Here is a 17,553-nt window from a genome sequence, read left to right as displayed (position 1 = left end):
TCTAGCCAGCTAGCTACTTCTCCCGTAGGTAGCTAACTACAGTATCTAGGCAGGGCTCCGAAATGAAGGGTGTCCTGTTGTCTCGGTGATGATAAAATGTCTGGAATGTCTGGGAAGATTCAAACACTCTGGGACAGTTCTGGGAGGATATATCTAAATTCATACAACTACTGTACATACAAAACACGTAATAATAATATGCTGTTAAAGCTGATGGAAGAGATTAGAACGTTTAGCTTAAAATGTTAATGAGCTATTATTTCTGCACATGTTAAGCACAGCAATGCACACTCAGCAGTAGGTTATGTGTCAATGTTCCAAAATGCAATCCATGGGAACACACTGTTCTAAAGAGATACATTCAGGCTACACAGAATAGATGTACATACGCTAGTATTCCAATGTTGACCTTTTACAGGCCATTTTTTTATGTGAATTTCTGGCTCAGCCCCATTTATCTATTTCAGTAGTAAATTAAATGACTGTGAATGACATAGGTTCTCGAGTAGACCCATGTTGGCATATCAAAACGTTAAACAAAATATGTAGACTATTTTAATTTGGGATGGTTCATCTTCATTTTGGGGCGATTTAAATTGCACTTGAACGATTCTGTGATGGTGATAAAAATGGTTAGTCTATTGGATAACTATGTCAACTCCACTCTTGCTGTGAAAAAAAAGGACTTCCGACTTCAGTGCTTTCAAATGAGTTCCGACATTGAGCGCGGCCTCCTGTGGTCGGATAAAAACAAATAATAATAAATAAAAAAAGAACATAATTTTTATTTAAAAAGGATGTGCCTCTTGGGCCCCCTTATAGGCTCGATCCCAGCCCCTGACTCACAATTGATCAGTCACAATCATTTATTATGCAGTTTATTTGAATGTTAATAATCAGTTCCCCAATCAAGGCAGGGCCAGCCCCCTACCTCTTCTCCTCCCCATCTTATGATTATCAGAGCAGCAGCAGGCAGCAGCAGGCTGTCTACACTCACTGAGAGCTCCTGAATCTTCCTGTGGTTGGCGGTTTGCAGTAGAGAAGTACTAATTATATACCACATACATACTGTACATATAATATATAACCCTTGAACTCAACTCTGGATCTCAAAGCCAGTTCCACTGCATTTGCTCATTGATCCCCTCTAATTTACTGATTGTGGCTGTATCCGGCACCGACAGAGATGGCCGCCTCGTTGCGTTCTAGGAAACTATGCAGTACTTCGTTTTTTTATGTATTATTTCTTACACTGTCACCCCAGGAAATCTTAAGTTTTATTACATACAGCCGGGAGGAACTATTGGATATAAGAGCAACATCAACTTACCAACATTACCACCAGGAATACGACTTTCCCGAAGCGGATCCTCTGTTTGGTCCACCACCCAGGACAATGGGCCGCAGAAGGGGCAGACGGAGCGGTCTTCTGGTCAGGCTCCGTAGACAGACACATCGCCCACCAATCCCGAGTATACTACTCGCCAATGTCCAGACTCTTGACAACAAGGTAGACGAAATCCGAGCAAGGGTTACCTTCCAGAGAGATATCAGAGATTGTAACATTCTCTGTTTCACGGAAACGTGGCTCACTAAGGATACGTTATGGAGTCGGTACAGCCACCTGGTTTCTTCATACAGCACACAGACAGAAACAAACATCTCTCTGGTAAGAAGAGGAGGGGTGTATGCCTTATGATTAACAGTCGTGGTGTCATCATAACAACATACAGGAACTCAAGTCCTTTTGTTCACCTGATCTAGAATTCCTTACAATCAAATGCCGATCGCATTATCTACCAAGAGAATTCTCTTCAAGTATAATCACAGTCGTGTATAATCACAGTCGTGTATATCCCGCAGACAAATTGACGGCCCTGAAAGAACTTCAATGGAGTCTATGTAAACTGGAAACCACATATCCTGAGGCTGCATTTATTGTAGCTGGGGATTTTAATAAGGCTAATCTTAAAACAATGAATGAGCGACCCGGGCTGGCACATTTCTGGATCATTGTTACTCTAACTTCCGCGACGCAAGCAATGCCCTCCCTCGCCCTCCTTTCAGAAAATCTGACCACGACTCCATTTTTGTTGCTCCCAGCTAGGTCTGCTCAGGTCTGTTCAACGCTGGTCAGACCAATCTGATTCCACACTTCAAGATTGCTTCGATCACGTGGACTGGGATATGTTCCACTCACTTCTGTCATCATGAAGTGCTTTGAGAGACTAGTCAAGGATCATATCACCTCCACCCTATCTGACACCCTAGACCCACTCTAATTTGCTTCCCGCCCCAATAGGTCCACAGACAACGCAATCGCAATCACACTGCCCTAACTCATTTCAGCCCTCTCCTGTACTCCCTGTTCACCCATGACTGCACGGCTATGCACTCCTCCAACTCAAATATCAAGTTTGCAGACGACACTACAGTGGTAGGCTTGATTACCAACAATGACGAGACGGTCTACAGGGAGGAGGTGAGGCCCGCAGAGTGTGGTGTAAGGAAAATTATCTCACACTTAACGTCAACAAAACAAAGGAGATGATCGTGGACTTCAGGAAACAGCAGAGGAGCTGCTCCCTATCCACATCAACGGGACAGTAGTGGAGAAGGTGGAAAGTTTTAAGTTCCTCGGCGTACACATCACGCACAAACTGAAATGGTCCACCCACACAGACAGTGTGGTGAAGAAGGCGCAACAGCGCCTCTTCAACCGCAGGAGGCTGAAGAAATTTGGCTTGTCACCAAAAACACTCACAAACTTTTACAGAGGCACAATCGAGAGCATCCTGTCGGGCTGTATCACCACCTGGTATGGCAACTGCTCGCCCACAACCGTAAGGCTCTCCAGAGGGTAGTGAGGTCTGCACAACGCATCACCGGGGGCAAACTACCTCCAGGACACCTACACCACCTCTCACAGGATGGCCAAAAGATCATCAAGGACAACAACCACCGAGCCACTGCCTGTTCACCCCGCTATCATCCAGAAGGCGAGGTCAGTACAGGTGCATCAAAGCTGGGACTGAGAGACTGAAAAACAGCTTATATCTCAAGGCCAACAGACTGTTAAACAGCCATCACTAACAATGAGTGGCTGCTGCCAACATACTGATTCAAATCTCAAACCACTTTAATAATAACAAATTGGATGTAGTAAATGTATCACCAGTCACTTCAAACAATGGCACTTTATATAATGTTTACATATCCTACATTACTCATCTCATATGTATATACTGTATATCATCTACTGCATCTTGCTTATGCCGTTCGGCCATCGCTCATCCATATATCTATATATGTACATATTCTCATTCATTCCTTTACACTTGTGTGTATAAGGTAGTTGTTGTGAAATTGTTAGATTACTTGTTAGATATTACTGCATGGTTGGAACTAGAAGCACAAGGATTTCGCTACACTCGCATTAACATCTGCTAACCATGTGTATGTGACCAATAACATTTGATTTGATTTGATTTAGACCTGGGACACCAGGTCGGCGCAATTAATTATTCAGTTGAACAGAAAACCAGCAGGCTCCGGGCCTCGAAGGGTAAGAGCTAAGTACCCCTGATATGTAATATTAAAATAAATAATAGATACATAATATATTTCCTTTATTATTATATATATATATTTTTAAGTATATCATTTGTTTTGCTCTCTCTTGGGCCCGCCACAGCCTGGGCCCACCACGGGCCTGGGACCCCCAGGGGCTTCTGCCCTGGTAATCTCCTGCATTAATCTGGCCCTGGTCCCTTGTGTGTTGGCCTATATAGTAGTCTACCACATTTTGAGTTCTATCAACTTTAAGTCCTGTGTGACTGTGAGTCTTGTCCCACAAAATACATGTCTTTGATAGCCAGCTCTGTACATTTATCTGCATCCAATAGATGATGGAAATGGAAGTATTATGTCATTGATTTCACGTTGCCTAGTCACCTGATAGTTGATGATAAGTAGTACTCAAGGTACAGATGCATGATAAGAGAGATGGCAAGTACCTGTGGATTTTCCTGCAAGAGAACATTAGTATGAGATAACACAGTGAAGGAAGTGAAGAAGTGCATTCTATTTAAACCAGTATGGCTTTGGGTGACCAAAGCCAATCATGTCATTCATGTCATGCATTTTATCAACAAATTCAAACACTACGAACTTATAAAACAAAGGCTGATTTGTCCCAAATTTCGATCAAATATTCCGACCTGTCACTTGCCGTCACGTTGCGCTTATGAAAATATATATAATATCGTAAGGATGTGGATAAACCTACTGATGATGTTTAACACGTGTTCTTCAATCATTTTTAAGATCTGACATGCAGCCCAGTGCAGCGCAAGACATGTCATAGGCCAATGGTTAACCAATCATATTTTTCAAATCCTGAAAGGCAACATTCCAGGTAACCTTGGAGAGGAAAGTTATGCTTTACAAGTTTGCTTCTGAGGAAGAGCTGCAAAAGTAAGTAAGTAGCTGTATTAGGTGGAAATATAGAAGGTCATTTCGTCAAACTTCATTCAAAATATAGATGTTTTTCTTGAGACAATATGTGTGGGCATAGGCAGATGTTGCAATTGGAGGATGCATTTGGGCATATTCTATAATGAGATTCAATAGGCTACATCTGTCCGTACAAACATTGAGAAATGATGACGTAATTTAAATTTGTATTGCTCTCTTCCACCTTAATTAAACCCCATGAGCTCTCTCTCTCTCTCTGTGTGTGTGTGTGTGTGTGTGTGTGTGTGTGTGTGTGTGTGTGTGTGTGTGTGTGCGTGCGTGCGTGCGTGCGTGCGTGCGTGCGTGCGTGCGTGCATATGGATATTTTACATGTGGCCACCCTAGTATGGCTACTGACATTAACCATAAACAAATTAAAGATAATAATAAGTACTAAGAACATGATATACTCTGGGTGGTCATGACTTAGGCTGGGTGGTCATGACTTAGGCTGGGTGGTCATGACTTAGGCTGGGTGGTCATGACATAGGCTGGGTGGTCATGACATAGGCTGGGTGGTGATGACTTAGGCTGGGTGTTCATGACATAGGCTGGGTGGTCATGACATAGGCTGGGTGGTCATGACATAGGCTGGGTGGTGATGACTTAGGCTGGGTGTTCATGACTTAGGCTGGGTGGTCATGACATAGGCTGGGTGGTCATGACATAGGCTGGGTGGTCATGACATAGGCTGGGTGGCCATGACTTAGGCTGGGTGGTCATGACTTAGGCTGGGTGGTCATGACATAGCCTGGGTGGTCATGACATACCCTGGGTGGTCATGACATAGGCTGGGTGGTCATGACATACCCTGTGTGGTCATGACATAGGCTGGGTGGTCATGACATAGGCTGGGTGGTCATGACATAGCCTGGGTGGTTTTGACATAGCATGTGTGGTAATGACATTGTCTAGGTAGTGATTTGTGAAAGTAACATTGTGTGAGCCCCAAATAGCAGTTTAGGTTACAGAGTGCAACGAGTAAGTGAGGATTACTAGCAGTCTTATTTTGTGTTTTAAAATATTGCCTAATTATAGTGCATGTTTAAAGATGTTTCCTGTCAGGCAGAGCCGGTGGCCTAACAACAGCCTGAAGGCCTATTGATCCTTGTTTTCTCCAAACAGACCAGGTTGTTTTTACCATGTTGCAATAGGCGACAGTATCAGCGCTGGTTGAGGTCTCCTCTGTGCTGCCGGTCCTACTTCATTCCACCCCTGTCTGATGTGACAGATACAGGCCTACTGTGTGTAACTCGGGTAAACATCAGTCAGAGTGTACAGACCACATTCTTCTACATTATCTCAAAGGCAGCCATGCTTGACTGAGACAAATGTTCCTCTGTTCCTAGCTGCAGAGATCCAGATAAGTAGCCCTACCAGATAGCCCTAGCGTCTCACCGGCCCCAGCCTCAGCCCCAGCCCCAGCCCCAGCCAGGCTCCCTCTGGGCTGGGCAGATTCCTCTCAACAAACTTTTTAATGACACCTAACACTTGTGTTCTGATGCCCCCTAGCTGCAGAGCTCCAGACCAGTAGCCCTACCAGCCAGCCCTTACCGTCTCCCCTGCAGAGCTACAGACCAGTAGCCCTACCAGCCAGCCCTACCGTCTCCCCTGCAGAGCTCCAGACCAGTAGCCCTACCAGCCAGCCCTACCGTCTCCCCTGCAGAGCTACAGACCAGTAGCCCTACCAGCCAGCCCTACCGTCTCCCCAGCAGAGCTCCAGACCACTAGCCCTACCAGCCAGCCCTACCATCTCCCCAGCAGAGCTCCAGACCACTAGCCCTACCAGCCAGCCCTACCATCTCCCCAGCAGAGCTCCAGACCACTAGCCCTACCAGCCAGCCCTACCATCTCCCCAGCAGAGCTCCAGACCACTAGCCCTACCAGCCAGCCCTACCATCTCCCCAGCAGAGCTACAGACCAGTAGCCCTACCAGCCAGCCCTACCATCTCCCCAGCAGAGCTCCAGACCAGTAGCCCTACCAGCCAGCCCTACCGTCTCCCCTGCAGAGCTACAGACCAGTAGCCCTACCAGCCAGCCCTACCATCTCCCCAGCAGAGCTCCAGACCACTAGCCCTACCAGCCAGCCCTACCATCTCCCCAGCAGAGCTCCAGACCAGTAGCCCTACCAGCCAGCCTTACCGTCTCCCCAGCAGAGGTCCAGACCACTAGCTCTACCATTTTCCCCAGAATGGCTCTCTCCGGGTCGGGTGGCTTCCTCTCTGAGGATCAGTTCATCTGTTCTATCTGCCTGGATGTGTTCACCAACCCAGTCTCCACACCCTGTGGTCACAGCTACTGTCTGGACTGCATCTCCACCTACTGGGATGGTATGTATTGTGGATTTGTATATACTGTAGACTGCCTGAAATATAAGTGTTTACATAGGGCTATATACTGTAGACTACCTGAAATATAAATGTACATTTGTTTGTATGTTTACATAGGCCTATATACTGTACACTACCTGAAATATAAGTGTTTACAAAGGCCTATATACTGTACACTACCTGAAATATAAGTGTTTACATAGGTCTATATACTGTACACTACCTGAAATATAAATGTTTACATAGGCCTATATACTGTACACTACCTGAAATATAAATGTACATTTGTTTGTATGTTTACATAGGCCTATATACTGTACACTACCTGAAATATAAGTGTTTACATAGGCCTATATACTGTACACTACCTGAAATATAAGTGTTTACATAGGCCTATATACTGTAGACTACCTGAAATATAAGTGTTTACATAGGTCTATATACTGTACACTACCTGAAATATAAATGTTTACATAGGTCTATATACTATACACTACCTGAAATATAAGTGTTTACATAGGGCTATATACTGTACACTACCTGAAATATAAGTGTTTACATAGGCCTATATACTGCACACTACCTGAAATATAAATGTACATTTGTTTGTATGTTTACATAGGCCTATATACTGTACACTACCTGAAATATAAGTGTTTACATAGGTCTATATACTGTACACTACCTGAAATATAAGTGTTTACATAGGCCTATATACTGTACACTACCTGAAATATAAGTGTTTACATAGGCCTATATACTGTACACTAAATCAAATCAAATCAAATCAAATGTTATTTGTCACATACACATGGTTAGCAGATGTTAATGCGAGTGTAGCGAAATGCTTGTGCTTCTAGTTCCGACAATGCAGTGATAACCAACAAGTAATCTAACTAACAATTCCAAAACTACTGTCTTATACACAGTGTAAGGGGATAAAGAATATGTACATAAGGATATATGAATGAGTAATAGAGCAGCATACAGTAGATGGTATCGAGTACAGTATATACATATGAGATGAGTATGTAGACAAAGTAAACAAAGTGGCATAGTTAAAGTGGCTGGTGATACATGTATTACATAAGGATGCAGTCGATGATGTAAAGTACAGTATATACGTATGCATATGAGATGAATAATGTAGGGTAAGTAACATTATATAAGGTAGCATTGTTTAAAGTGGCTAGTGATATATTTACATCATTTCCCATCAATTCCCATTATTAAAGTGGCTGGAGTTGAGTCAGTGTCAATGACAGTGTGTTGGCAGCAGCCACTCAATGTTAGTGGTGGCTGTTTAACAGTCTGATGGCCTTGAGATAGAAGCTGTTTTTCAGTCTCTCGGTCCCAGCTTTGATGCACCTGTACTGACCTCGCCTTCTGGATGATAGCGGGGTGAACAGGCAGTGGTTCGGGTGGTTGATGTCCTTGATGATCTTTATGGCCTTCCTGTAACATCGGGTGGTGTAGGTGTCCTGGAGGGCAGGTAGTTTGCCCCGGTGATGCGTTGTGCAGACCTCACTACCCTCTGGAGAGCCTTACGGTTGAGGGCGGAGCAGTTGCCGTACCAGGCGGTGATACAGCCCGCCAGGATGCTCTCGATTGTGCATCTGTAGAAGTTTGTGAGTGCTTTTGGTGACAAGCCGAATTTCTTCAGCCTCCTGCGGTTGAAGAGGCGCTGCTGCGTCTTCTTCACGACGCTGTCAGTGTGAGTGGACCAATTCAGTTTGTCTGTGATGTGTATGCCGAGGAACTTAAAACTTGCTACCCTCTCCACTACTGTTCCATCGATGTGGATAAGGGGTGTTCCCTCTGCTGTTTCCTGAAGTCCACAATCATCTCCTTAGTTTTGTTGACGTTGAGTGTGAGGTTATTTTCCTGACACCACACTCCGAGGGCCCTCACCTCCTCCCTGTAGGCCGTCTCGTCGTTGTTGGTAATCAAGCCTACCACTGTTGTGTCGTCCATAAACTTGATGATTGAGTTGGAGGCGTGCGAGGCCACGCAGTCGTGGGTGAACAGGGAGTACAGGAGAGGGCTCAGAACACACCCTTGTGGGGCCCCGTGTTGAGGATCAGCGGGGAGGAGATGTTGTTGCCTACCCTCACCACCTGGGGCGGCCCGTCAGGAAGTCCAGTACCCAGTTGCACAGGGCGGGGTCGAGACCCAGGGTCTCGAGCTTGATGACGAGCTTGGAGGGTACTATGGTGTTGAATGCCGAGCTGTAGTCGATGAACAGCATTCTCACATAGGTATTCCTCTTGTCCAGGTGGGTTAGGGCAGTGTGCAGTGTGGTTGAGATTGCATCGTCTGTGGACCTATTTGGGCGGTAAGCAAATTGGAGTGGGTCTAGGGTGTCAGGTAGGGTGGAGGTGATATGGTCCTTGACTAGTCTCTCAAAGCACTTCATGATGACGGAAGTGAGTGCTACGGGCGGTAGTCTTTAGCACAGTTACCTTAGCTTTCTTGGGAACAGGAACTACCTGAAATATAAATGTTTACATAGGCCTGTATACTGTACACTACCTGAAATATAAGTGTTTACATAGGCCTATATACTGTACACTACCTGAAATATAAGTGTTTACATAGGCCTGTATACTGTACACTACCTGAAATATAAGTGTTTACATAGGTCTATATACTGTACACTACCTGAAATATAAGTGTTTACATAGGCCTATATACTGTACACTACCTGAAATATAAGTGTTTACATAGGCCTATATACTGTAGACTACCTGAAATATAAATGTTTACATAGGGCTATATACTGTACACTACCTGAAATATAAGTGTTTACATAGGCCTATATACTGTACACTACCTGAAATATAAGTGTTTACATAGGCCTGTATACTGTACACTACCTGAAATATAAGTGTTTACATAGGTCTATATACTGTACACTACCTGAAATATAAGTGTTTACATAGGCCTATATACTGTACACTACCTGAAATATAAGTGTTTACATAGGCCTATATACTGTAGACTACCTGAAATATAAATGTTTACATAGGGCTATATACTGTACACTACCTGAAATATAAGTGTTTACATAGGTCTATATACTGTACACTACCTGAAATATAAGTGTTTACATAGGTCTATATACTGTACACTACCTGAAATATAAATGTTTACATAGGTCTATATACTGTACACTACCTGAAATATAAGTGTTTACATAGGCCTATATACTGTACACTACCTGAAATATAAGTGTTTACATAGGCCTATATACTGTAGACTACCTGAAATATAAATGTTTACATAGGGCTATATACTGTACACTACCTGAAATATAAGTGTTTACATAGGCCTATATACTGTACACTACCTGAAATATAAGTGTTTACATAGGCCTGTATACTGTACACTACCTGAAATATAAGTGTTTACATAGGTCTATATACTGTACACTACCTGAAATATAAGTGTTTACATAGGCCTATATACTGTACACTACCTGAAATATAAGTGTTTACATAGGCCTATATACTGTAGACTACCTGAAATATAAATGTTTACATAGGGCTATATACTGTACACTACCTGAAATATAAGTGTTTACATAGGTCTATATACTGTACACTACCTGAAATATAAGTGTTTACATAGGTCTATATACTGTACACTACCTGAAATATAAGTGTTTACATAGGCCTATATACTGTAGACTACCTGACATATAAATGTTTACATAGGGCTATATACTGTACACTACCTGAAATATAACTGTACATTTGTTTGTATGTTTACATAGGCCTATATACTGTACACTACCTGAAATATAAATGTACATTTGTTTGTATGTTTACATAGGCCTATACACTGTACACTACCTGAAATATAAGTGTTTACATAGGCCTATATACTGTAGACTACCTGACATATAAATGTTTACATAGGGCTATATACTGTACACTACCTGAAATATAAATGTACATTTGTTTGTATGTTTACATAGGCCTATATACTGTACACTACCTGAAATATAAGTGTTTACATAGGTCTATATACTGTACACTACCTGAAATATAAGTGTTTACATAGGGCTATATACTGTACACTACCTGAAATATAAGTGTTTACATAGGTCTATATACTGTACACTACCTGAAATATAAGTGTTTACATAGGTCTATATACTGTACACTACCTGAAATATAAGTGTTTACATAGGTCTATATACTGTACACTACCTGAAATATAAATGTACATTTGTTTGTATGTTTACATAGGCCTATATACGGTACACTACCTGAAATATAAATGTACATTTGTTTGTATGTTTACATAGGCCTATATACTGTACACTACCTGAAATATAAGTGTTTACATAGGTCTATATACTGTACACTACCTGAAATATAAGTGTTTACATAGGGCTATATACTGTACACTACCTGAAATATAAGTGTTTACATAGGTCTATATACTGTACACTACCTGAAATATAAGTGTTTACATAGGTCTATATACTGTACACTACCTGAAATATAAGTGTTTACATAGGCCTATATACTGTAGACTACCTGAAATATAAGTGTTTACATAGGCCTATATACTGTAGACTACCTGAAATATAAATGTACATTTGTTTGTATGTTTACATAGGCCTATACACTGTATATATACAGTATTACCTGAAACATAAATGTACATAGGCCTATATACTGTATATTACCTGAAACATAAATGTTCATAGGCCTATAGACCCTGCCCAACTAGAAATATAAATGTACATAGGTCTATATACTGTACACAACTTGAAATATAAATGTTTACATAGGTCTATATACTGTCAATTACCTGAAATATAAATGTACATAGGCCTATATACTCTACACTACCTGAAATATACATACACATAGGTCTATATACTGTAGACTACCTGAAATATAAATGTACATAGGTCTATATACTGTACACAACTTGAAATATAAATGTTTACATAGGTCTATATACTGTCAATTACCTGAAATATAAATGTACATAGGCCTATATACTGTACACTACCTGAAATATACATACACATAGGTCTATATACTGTACACAACTTGAAATATAAATGTTTACATAGGCCTATATACTGTACACTACCTGAAATGTAAATGTACATTTGTTTGTATGTACATGAGCCCAATACATGCAACAACTTACATCCATGCAACCTTATTGGTTGTTTCCTATTAGTAGGCCTATTTCATCACATCCCCATTCAGAGATCAATTGTATTCCGCCATGTGAATGAATGAAATGAACTGTAACTTGTTGTTGAAGGAGGAGGAGGGAAGACGTGTGTGTGCCCGCTGTGTAAGGAGAGCTTCAGGAAGAGGCCGGAACTTCACATCAACCGCACCCTGAAGGAGATCACCGAGCAGTTTAAGAAGATGGCGGACGGATTGGACCGGGGGGCCATGGTGTTTGAAGGAGGGATTGAGAGTCAAGGTTGGGGTGGCGGTGGAAATGAGGGCATGTCATACGGGGTTGAGCGTCCTCCGGTCCCTCCAAGACCCCCAGGGATGGGTGTGATGCCTGGGGATTTGTTGTTGGAAATGAAGACCAGGTTCCAACGACCTTCGAACTCCAGAACCCCTCCGCCCGTCCTCCACCCCCACCCGCCCTCACCCTTCTCCTCCAACACCACCGCCCTCTCGCCCCCCGCCCCTCCTGTTGTCCCACGCAGATACACCCTGAGCGGGCCGGCTGATTCCTCCACCGACGCGCCTCTCTGTCCTGAACACCAGAGGGGGCTGGAGTTCTTCTGCCGGACAGACCAGACGTGTGGGTGTGCCGTGTGCATGGAGGGAGAGCACCATGGACACCAGGTTATACCAGCCAAGAGAGAGTGGCTCATTAAGAAGGTAGGGAGAGGGACAGAGGTGGAGGAGCAGAGGTGTGTGAACTAATTCTGATGGAGATGTAGGGTACTCCAATTGCAATGCTACTACTGTAGAAATGAAAACATACTGTATTAACCAAAGCTATATTGTCAGTTTAATCAACTCTACACAAAAGAGCCTGGGTGTTTGAAACATTTTTCAAATTGTGTTAATCACATGCTTCGAGTAGAGGTAGATATGTACATACTAGGAATACGGAATAAGTACATTGCAGTATGTTGACTCCGGTCTGTTTCTGTATGCAGTCTCAGTTGGAAATCACAGAGGCAGAGCTGAGGGACATGATCACACAGAGAGAAAAGAAGGTGGAGGACATCAGGACATCACTGGAGAACATACAGGTGGGTGTCTGGAACACACACACAGAGACACACACAGTACACACACACAGTACACACACACAGTACACACACACACACAGACAGACACACACACAGTACACGCACACAGTACACACACACACACACAGACACACACACACAGTACACACACACACACTCTCCCTGCCCCTCATCATCCCTCTCTCTCCCTCTCTCTCCCTCCCCTCTTTGTCTTTCAATCCTCTCTCCCTGCCCCTCATCATCCCCTCTCTCTCTCTCCCTCTCTCTCCCTCTCTCTCTCTATCGCTCTCTCCCTCTCTCTCTCTCTCTCCCTCTCTCCCTCTCTCCCTGCCCCTCATCATCCCTCTCTCTCTCCCTCTCTCCCTGCCCCTCATCATCCCTCTCTCTCCCTGCCCCTCATCATCCCTCTCTCTCCCTCTCTCCCTGCCCCTCATCATCCTCTCTCTCTCTCTCTCTCCCTCTCTCTCTCTCTCCCTTTACCTCTCTCTCTCTCCCCCTCTCTCTCTCTCCCTCTCTCCCTGCCCCTCATCATCCCTTTCTCTCTCTCTCTCCCTCTCTCTATCTCTCCCTCTCTCTTTACCTCTCTCTCTCTCCCTCTCTCTCTCTCTCCCTCTCTCTCTCCCTCTCTCCCTGCCCCTCATCATCCCTCTCTCTCTATCTCTCCCTCTCTCCCTCTCCCTCTCTCCCTCTCCCTCTCCCTCTCTCTCTCTCTCTCTCTCTCTCTCTCCCCAGGTGTGTGCGGAGCATGAGACAGCAGGCAGCATGCATGTGTTCTCTGCCCTGGTGAGCTCTGTGGAGAGGAGCCAGGCAGAGCTGTTGGAGGTGATAGAGATGTCACAGCGGGCTGCACAGCACCGAGGACAGACCCTCATCAGAGACCTAGAGCAGGTGTCATTTTATTCATTCATTTTATTTGAGTGAACGGTTTATTTCAGAGAGAATGGTTTATTTCAGAGTGAACGGTTTATTTCAGAGAGAACGGTTTATTTCAGAGAGAACGGTTTATTTCAGAGTGAACGGTTTATTTCAGAGTGAACGGTTTATTTCAGAGTGAACGGTTTATTTCAGAGAGAACGGTTTATTTCAGAGTGAACGGTTTATTTCAGAGTGAACGGTTTATTTCAGAGTGAACGGTTTATTTCAGAGAGAACGGTTTATTTCAGAGTGAACGGTTTATTTCAGAGAGAACGGTTTATTTCAGAGAGAACGGTGAACGGTTTATTTCAGAGAGAACGGTTTATTTCAGAGAGAACGGTTTATTTCAGAGAGAACGGTTTATTTCAGAGAGAACGGTTTATTTCAGAGAGAACGGTTTATTTCAGAGAGAACGGTTTATTTCAGAGTGAACGGTTTATTTCAGAGTGAACGGTTTATTTCAGAGTGAACGGTTTATTTCAGAGTGAACGGTTTATTTCAGAGTGAACGGTTTATTTCAGAGTGAACGGTTTATTTCAGAGTGAACGGTTTATTTCAGAGAGAACGGTTTATTTCAGAGAGAACGGTTTATTTCAGAGAGAACGGTTTATTTCAGAGAGAACGGTTTATTTCAGAGTGAACGGTTTATTTCAGAGTGAACGGTTTATTTCAGAGAGAACGGTTTATTTCAGAGATAGGACAATCATATCAATAGGCGGAGTTATTTTATACAATTTACAATCCAAGAACTAGACATCGACACAATATTATTAAAACTTCAATCTCACCAAATGTGATGCATTGTACTAGATTTGGCTAAACAGCTTATTTACATCTTCAGTAGGTGATCAATAAAATCAATTCAGGCTGCTATCTTTTTAGCTACTGATATTGGTGATTGTTGTCTTTGTTACTGTGTTGCTGCAATGGTTGACAAACCAATTCCCCCTGGGATTATTAGTAATAAAGTATTTCTTGTCTTTTCTTTCCTATCATAGGAGATCTCTGAGCTGAGGAAGAGAAGTGCTACCCTCACCCAGCTAGCCCAGTCTGACGACTACGTACTTTTCTTCAAGGTTAGAGACGCTTTCTGTTCATCACGTCTTTTTTTCTTTATTGATCCTTTTCAACAATTTCTACCTTTTTTTAAACCGTTGTTTCCTTCAGTTAACTTAGTTACAAGGTAAGAGGTACTTTTCCCTTCCATTCTCTTCATTTAAAATTATCTTGCTACTTGTTTTTTCTAATTAATTTATTCCTCCATTCACTTTATTCCTCTTCTCAGACATTCTCCACCCCGCCTCAGACCAGGGATTGGTCGGATGCTGTTGTGACCTCTGACCTCACCTCAGGGGCGGTGCTTCTGACTGTCAATCAAATGGTGGAGCGGTTTCGGGAGGAGCTCAAGAGACTGCCGGAGATCTGTGAGTTATGGCTGACCGTTGTAGAACTCCTATACATTCTATCTATGAGTACTATCAGTTTCAAAGTGGGCAAAACTGGTTGAAATTACGTCAAGATTTTACCACTTTTGCTCGCTGGGTTGTTGCAAGTGACAAACAAAGAATATCACCAATACTGTAGTGTTGAGACGGTCTAATTTTACTTTATGAGCACTACTAGGCTACAATACTGTAGTGTTGTGACTGTCTAACTTACCTTCATGAACACTAATAGGCTACAATACTGTAGTGTTGAGATGGTCTAACTTTACTTTATGAACACTAATATGCTACATTTCTGTAGTGTTGAGACGGTCTAACTTTACTTTATGAACATGACTAGACTACAATACAGTAGTGTTGAGATGGTCTAACTTTACTTTATGAACACTACTACAATACTATAGTGTTGAGACGATCTAACTACTTTATGAGCACTACTAGACTACAATACTGTAGTGTTGTGACTGTCTAACTTTACTTCATGAACACTACTAGGCTACAATACTGTAATGTCGAGACGGTCTAACTTTACTTTATGAACACTACTACAATACTGTAGTGTTGTGACTGTCTAACTTTACTTCATGAACACTACTAGGTTACAATACTGTAGTGTTGAGACGGTCTAACTTTACTTTATGAACACGACTAGGCTACAATACAATATGTAGAGGATGATGTAGACCATCGATTCTCAACTGGTGGGTCGTGACCCAAATTTAGGTCGCAAGAGGTTTTGAATGGGTTGTGTGTGTCAGTAAAATAAATTCAAAATGTAATAAAAAAATACTCCAGTCTGAACTTAAACAATTTAAACCAGGTAGAGAGTGTGAATAAATGATAATGAACTTATTTATATATTTTAAATAACTTAATCTCTGAACAGTTTGTCTTCAATCACAGTATTTTCAATATAAAGCTATTAGCAGCACTATTTTGGTTGATTTTGTTGTCTCAAACCAGTGAGTTTATTAACAATGTTCATCAAGAACATGGGGCAAAATGTATTTATTGACAATGAAAGATGTGGGAATGTTGTTCCCTTGTCATATAATTGCTATATTTAAAATCAATACAGAATTAAAAATAGTTTTTCAGATGATATTTTGCAGATTATTTTTCCCAATGCAAATATTGTGTCGTGACAGACAACCTGGTTAATTTAGGGTCCCAAGGCAAAACCAGTTGAGAACCTATAGACCCATACACTGCATTGTCTTTTGTTGGCCAGGTCTGCGTCCTCAACCTCAAACAGACCAATCCGTGGGGAGATATAGTCCAAGTAAGGTTTACACGCTCAAAGTACCATCCCATCTGTATCTTTTAGTGTTAATTATGATCTAATATGTGTCTGATATTGATTAATGCATTCTCTTATGTTTGGCCAGGGTTGCGTCCTCAACCTCAACCAGACCAATCTGTGGGAAGATGTAGTCCAAGTATGATTTTCATTCATGTCTGTGTCACACTCAAAGTCCCAGCTCCTCCCATTCTGTGTGTCTAATAATCTATACGGTATTGATTTGATGTATTCTCTTTTGTTTGACCAGGTTTGCTTTCTCAACCAAACTATGCTATCGGACGAAATAGTCCAAGTAAGTCCAAGATAACATTCATGTCTCTGTCACACTCACAGACCCAACATATGTCTAATAATTCATACAGTAATTGATTTCCTGTATTCTAATTTGTTTGGCCAGATTTACCTTCTCAACCAGACCAGTCCCTGGGAAGAAGTAGTCCAAGTAAGATTTTAATTAATTCACGGCTGCTTCTGTCACACTCATCCCTTTCCATTTGTTTCTAATAATAACACTGTATTTGATTACATGATATTGTTTTGCCAGGTTTGCGTTCTCCACCTCCACCAGAACACTCTGTAGGAAGAGATAGTCCAGGTTTGTGTTCTCCACCTCCACCAGAACACTCTGTAGGAAGTCCAGGTTTGCGTTCTCCACCTCCACCAGAACACTCTGTAGGAAGTCCAGGTTTACGTTCTCCACCTCCACCAGAACACACTGTAGGAAGTCCAGGTTTACGTTCTCCACCTCCACCAGAACACTCTGTAGGAAGTCCAGGTTTACGTTCT

General features: G+C 42.4%; 1 protein-coding gene across 1 annotated transcript in view; it reads left to right on the top strand.

Annotated features, from left to right (window-relative positions):
* The first annotated feature begins 6,031 nt into the window (after positions 1 to 6,031).
* Positions 6,032 to 17,553, top strand: part of btr01 (bloodthirsty-related gene family, member 1) — a 15,327-nt gene continuing 3,805 nt past the window's right edge. Inside the window, exons 1-6 of the mRNA XM_065003657.1 lie at positions 6,032 to 6,845; positions 12,141 to 12,724; positions 13,009 to 13,104; positions 13,837 to 13,992; positions 15,018 to 15,104; positions 15,305 to 15,500. Of these exons, the coding sequence (XP_064859729.1) occupies positions 6,707 to 6,845; positions 12,141 to 12,724; positions 13,009 to 13,104; positions 13,837 to 13,992; positions 15,018 to 15,104; positions 15,305 to 15,500 (1,258 nt within the window). The 5' untranslated portion in view covers positions 6,032 to 6,706. The remainder of the gene's footprint in view (positions 6,846 to 12,140; positions 12,725 to 13,008; positions 13,105 to 13,836; positions 13,993 to 15,017; positions 15,105 to 15,304; positions 15,501 to 17,553) is intronic.

Source organism: Oncorhynchus nerka, linkage group LG18 (assembly GCF_034236695.1).
Source record: "Oncorhynchus nerka isolate Pitt River linkage group LG18, Oner_Uvic_2.0, whole genome shotgun sequence".
In the NCBI taxonomy this organism is placed as follows: domain Eukaryota; kingdom Metazoa; phylum Chordata; class Actinopteri; order Salmoniformes; family Salmonidae; genus Oncorhynchus; species Oncorhynchus nerka.
The sequence above is the reverse complement of the archived record's forward strand: the minus strand, read 5'-3'. Positions and strand labels throughout refer to the sequence as shown.